General features: G+C 40.6%; 1 protein-coding gene across 1 annotated transcript in view; it reads left to right on the forward strand.

Annotated features, from left to right (window-relative positions):
• Positions 1–4,946, forward strand: part of LOC101590200 (olfactory receptor 14K1-like) — a 48,750-nt gene extending 43,804 nt beyond the window's left edge. Inside the window, exon 2 of the mRNA XM_004648294.1 lies at positions 3,976–4,946. Within this exon, the coding sequence (XP_004648351.1) occupies positions 3,976–4,946 (971 nt within the window). The remainder of the gene's footprint in view (positions 1–3,975) is intronic.
• Positions 4,947–5,246: the final 300 nt, after the last annotated feature.

A 5,246-nucleotide genomic window follows, 5' to 3' on the forward strand; every position in this document is an offset into this window, starting at 1 on the left:
TTGTCCTTGAAAGCAAATGTGAAGTTAAAATAATGAAATAGTACTTGAATCTTCTCACTCATCATGATAGCAATTGAGTCTAAACAATGAGGAAAAAAATTTTCAAGTTCTTTTTTAAATGTATAGTTATTGGATTTTTATTGAAAACTCTGTTCAACATTAAATTATGACTATTTTGCATTGGTACAGCATTTTATTTTATTTATTTTTTATTTTTTATGAGCAGAATATATTTATTGAGAGAAAGAAAGCTCCTGTCCGAGAAAGGGACAAGAGGAGGGCCCGAGCAGGTAGTTTCTCTAATATAGTATTTTAAAGTAGGTGACTTTAAGCCATCTTTTTCTATATGAAGAAAATTATTTGTTTTGCAAATTTGTAAATGCTCTCTCCTTCAAACCAAATTATAATACACAACTATGGGAGGGTTCCTATTAAAAGTAGCAATATTTTTATGAGCGTAGTATGGACAGGGTTCAAATGCTAGGATGAGTGGATTTCACTGAATATAAATTATATTTTGGGTTTGAGATGAAACCTCAAAGTCTCTGGTGAGACTTCCCCTCTCTTCTCAAGATCTAGGTCCTGGGATTGCACTCTAGTAATAGAGGTAGGCAAGCAGAGCTGAACAGAGATAAGAAACAAGCACAGGACAGTTCAGAAATGCTTCTCTGTAGGACAGATGGAAAGGCTGATCCTGTTTTTCAGTAGGGACAGAGGACAAGCACAGTTCCAAGGTGCGTTGAGTTTACTGTAATGGTGGAGTGGAAAGAAGGACTCCAGAGGCAAGGGCACCTGCGGGGGAGAACAAGCCCAGCCCCTCATTGTGGGATGCTGGAGAGCAGTAGGTTAGGGTGACTCAGCGCCTCCCTGGATGAGGGTGCTTTTCTCAGCATGGGCTGATTCTCAGTGCTGACAGAACCTTCCTTAGAATATTTGTGATTGTCACATTAGTCTTGGGATTTGCTCCTTTACGCACAATGCCATTGTACAATTAAATTCAGTTAATCAAAGCGGTTTGAATAGCATCTATTGCGCTGTGCTATGCTAAATAACCGCACTAAAGAAAAAAATGTTGATGTAACAATATCATATAAGCCAAGAATTTAAATTTTCTATGAAATCATAAGGGAATAATCTTTTTTTTCTTGGTATAGTTCTTTCTTTTTTTTATTTGATGCAGGATCTCACTACGCAGCTCAGTCTTGTAGTGATCATCCTGTTTTTAGCCTCTCCAGAGCTGGAATTTCAGGCATTTGCCTGCATGCCTGGTCTCAGTGGCCAGCTCAGCACGCCTGGGGCAGGGCTGGCACAGAATATGGTGCCAGAGATCAAACCCCTGTCCCAGCATTTGCCTAAGTAGGCGCTTAGTCTGCTGAGCTATCTTGCTGGCCCATGAGAGCAATCTTAATTTGTCTTGCAAAAGAGAGTGATTACTTGTGAGGTAACTTAGTAATGATACTTTTTTCTTATTTTTTAACTTTCATTTTTTTCTTCTCATATGTTTCTTTTGAATGAATGCACTACTCTATTTCCAGAGTTCTGTAGTATTCTGTCACAGAATGACATTTGTTTGGGTTCCATTTCAAACTCAGGCAACGGATGCACAAATTAATGACTGATTGAACAGCACAGTATGTACCATGTATACGTTTAATCCCAGACTCTTAATTCACATACATTACAAGGAGGATAATACTCAGTCCTTTAAAGCCTCATGTTGTAAGCTGCTACAGTCACTATTACACAGTCAATCCTGGACACATTAGTGGGAAAAATTAGTCCCACATAATTGACATTATTTTGAAAAGACATGAAATTTCATTCTGGTTTGAAAACAAGTTTAAATTGATTCACATTGGCCTGTCATACTCATCATTGTTTTTATACATAATTTGAATATGAAGTTAAAATCTTGGTGTTTTAAAACTTTCTAATTCATGATGGTAAACTATACATGTCTGAAGAGTGGAGGGACATGTCACAGGTGATATGCTATGCATATTTTAAAATTTACTTGTCTTTGTGCAACTATGCGGTTCTCCTTTCATTAATTTATGGGATGTTCTCCAATGACTTATGTCACACTATGAAGGATGACTGGTAACGGGAGAGTAGAGCCAGCAGCCACACTTTTTTTATTTTTATTTTTATTCTTTTTTGTTTTTCTTTTTCTTTTTTATTTTTTTTGATATCTTTTTTTTCCAAACCAAATTGGTAGGACAGTTTCAATAATTAACACATTACATACATTCTTCTTAGTGGTTAATTGCTGTATAAGATGTGAGCTTGATATCCTATCTACAAACACTATTAGAACAAATCCCTCTATTCATTAAGAGAATGTAACTATATATCTAACCTAACCACTTTGAATGCACAGATACAAAATGGACATTCATCTGTATACCCTTTTTCTGTTAAGTTCCATCATTTAACTATTATAGGTGTGTAAACTCAGCAAAATATGCTAAAAGAGTCCAATATCCCTTAATAGTATTGGGTCTTCCACTTGACTGGCAAGCTCAACATAACAGCATGGCTTTACATCTTATATTTCATTTTTATACTTTTTTGATGGATGGTTAAGACCAAGATAAAGCAGAACCCATGCAACAAAATTTGTAGTTTTTGGGTCTGATAAGGTCAGTGAAATCCCCTCAGGATTTATCCTGAGATCCTGTACCTCAGATTGTAGAACCTTTGTCAGTGTCAGCCACGTGGATGAGTCATGGCCATTGCTTGGCCAATGTGCTCTCTGTGAAAGCCTGAGAGAAGGTTTTCTCTCCATGTGACTCTCCCTAGGCACACTCTACATCATTGATCACTTTCCTCTTTGGCTCCATAATCTCTATGAAAACGTGGGACACTACAGAGTTATATGACGTTACAGTACAAGTTCTCATATGTCCTGAGTCTTAATTGACCTTGGAAGGTTAGGGCCAAAATGTTGGCTTTCCTTGCTCTGGCCACACTTTTTAGTAGATGGATGCTGTGTTTAGATAAATGAAGTGAACAAAGGCCCTCTGAGAGAAGGCATGATGGTAGCTTCAGATAAGTTCATGTTACACATTTTTATTCAAAAATTATTAGTTCATATTTGTAATATATAATGTTTACATTCCTATGGGGAATTGGTACATGCACATAATACATCTTAATTCATTTTTTTAATCCCCTTTCTCTTTCCCTCTGCCCTCATATATTTCTTGATCACCTTCCGTGTTTTATACACGTTTACAATAATGTTTATACTTCTTGTATGGAGCTGATGCTTGTTGAGCTGACACCACAGTGACCTGAACTAATAGGCCGGAGCAGATGGGTGTGGGAACTCTTGGGCACAGCACAGAAAATGTGCTGAAATCCCGGGGTGCAAGGCTGCGATCTCCCTCCAAGGCCCACCACACTCTCTACAGGGGCCTCAGCTGACCTGACACACTGGCCACATCTGCAGCCTAGATGGAACGTGCCTCATGTGTACATTTTAACTGTCTACTTCCACCTTTGTGCAGGGCACAGTGATGACATTCGCAGTGGGGAGGAGCTGGTCTATGTGAGCAACACATCTCAATTCTTCCGTGCCCATTTCCCCTTCTATCTCCATTACTTAGTTCTTTCCCTTTAAAAATGCTCTCTCTGCCTCCGGTTAGCTCTTTTTTTGTGATCTTTATTTACATTTCACTTCTCAGGTAAAAGAAACCAAGTGTTTTGCAAGCTTTTTGTGGCATTTCCTTTAGGAAGCTTCATGGTCTTGTGGTTTATGCATTTGACTACTAAAACTGTTGTTTATCGTAATCTAAAGATGGCAAAGGAGTACACCGCTGTGTGTACACATGGTGTTTGCTCTGTCATTCTCTATGTGTGGATGTGTAGGCCATGCCTGGAGTTGAGCAACCCTGAGCTGTGATGCCACAAGCATAGGTGTGCCAGCATCCTGGTGGCATGATGCTTTTAAGCCACTATTTTGCTTTTTAGATTCAACAGGTGGCCCACAGCTTTACACTACGAGGAATCAGACACTTCTGAGGGGATTCTTGCTCCTGAGACTGACAGACAGCAGGGCTCTTCTGGGGCTGCAGGCTGCCCTCTTGTCTCTGGCTTACCTGGTGGCCACACTGGAGAATCTGACCACTGTCCTCCTCACTGTTCTTGACTACCGCCTCCACACCCCCATGTACTACTTCCTCAGGCATTTGTCTTATTTGGACCTCTGTCTCATTTCTACTACAGTCCCCAAATCAATTGTAAACTCAGTCACCATGAACAACTCCATTTCTTTCATGGGGTGCATGTGTCAAGTCTTCTTGGTGGTCCTCTCAGCAGGGTCAGAGGTGGGAATCCTGACTGCCATGTCCTATGATCGCTATGTTGCCATCTGCCAACCTCTGCACTACGAGGCTGTCATGAGCAAAAGGTGCTGTGTCCACTTGGTGGCTGTGTCCTGGCTCAGTGGACTGTTCTTTGGGATTTTGTACTCAGCTGGAACATTCTCCCTGGATTTCTGTGGTTCCAAAAGGATTAACCAGTTTTTCTGCGATGTTCCTTCCCTACTAAAGCTCAGCTGTTCTGAGGAGCATGCAGCTATCAATGGCAGTTTGGTCCTTGGCGTCTTCTATGGATTCTCATGCTTGGTTTGCATTGTGGTCTCCTACGTGTTTATTTTCTCTACTGTGATGAAGATCCCATCCAGGCAGAGCTGGTCCAAAGCCTTCTCCACCTGCACACCCCACCTCGTGGTTGTGCTCACCTTTCTGCTAACAGCTACAGTTGTTTACCTTAAGCCAGCCTCCGATGCGTCTCCTATTCTAGACCTGCTGTGCTCTGTGTTCTACTCTGCGGTACCCCCAACACTGAACCCCATCATCTATTGTTTGAAAAACAGGGACTTTCAGTCAGCTCTAAGTAATCTTCTAAGGAAAGCCAGGCATGAGTTAATGGAAACATAACTACAGTTGAAGTGGGGTATCTCTTGCCCTTTCTTTCACTACCCAACTAGCTGCTGATATGATTCCTGTTTAATGGTCAATATATCCCTGGGTCTTCTCACGGAGATCTCAGCTTCAGTGGAAAGTAAGCCATCTCTTAAGCTTATTCACTGCACATTATTTTTTTATTAGAGCCAGTACAATTGTTTTCTATTGTGCCTTTGCTGATTTTTCTTCTGGGTCTGCCATTCTATACACATGAGAGTTGTGGGAACTTCTTGTTCCTCCTAGCACTCAACATTGCTGGTTCATTCTGTACTT

The sequence above is a fragment of the Octodon degus genome, unplaced genomic scaffold (assembly GCF_000260255.1).
Source record: "Octodon degus isolate 3935 unplaced genomic scaffold, OctDeg1.0 scaffold00380, whole genome shotgun sequence".
In the NCBI taxonomy this organism is placed as follows: Eukaryota; Metazoa; Chordata; class Mammalia; order Rodentia; family Octodontidae; genus Octodon; species Octodon degus.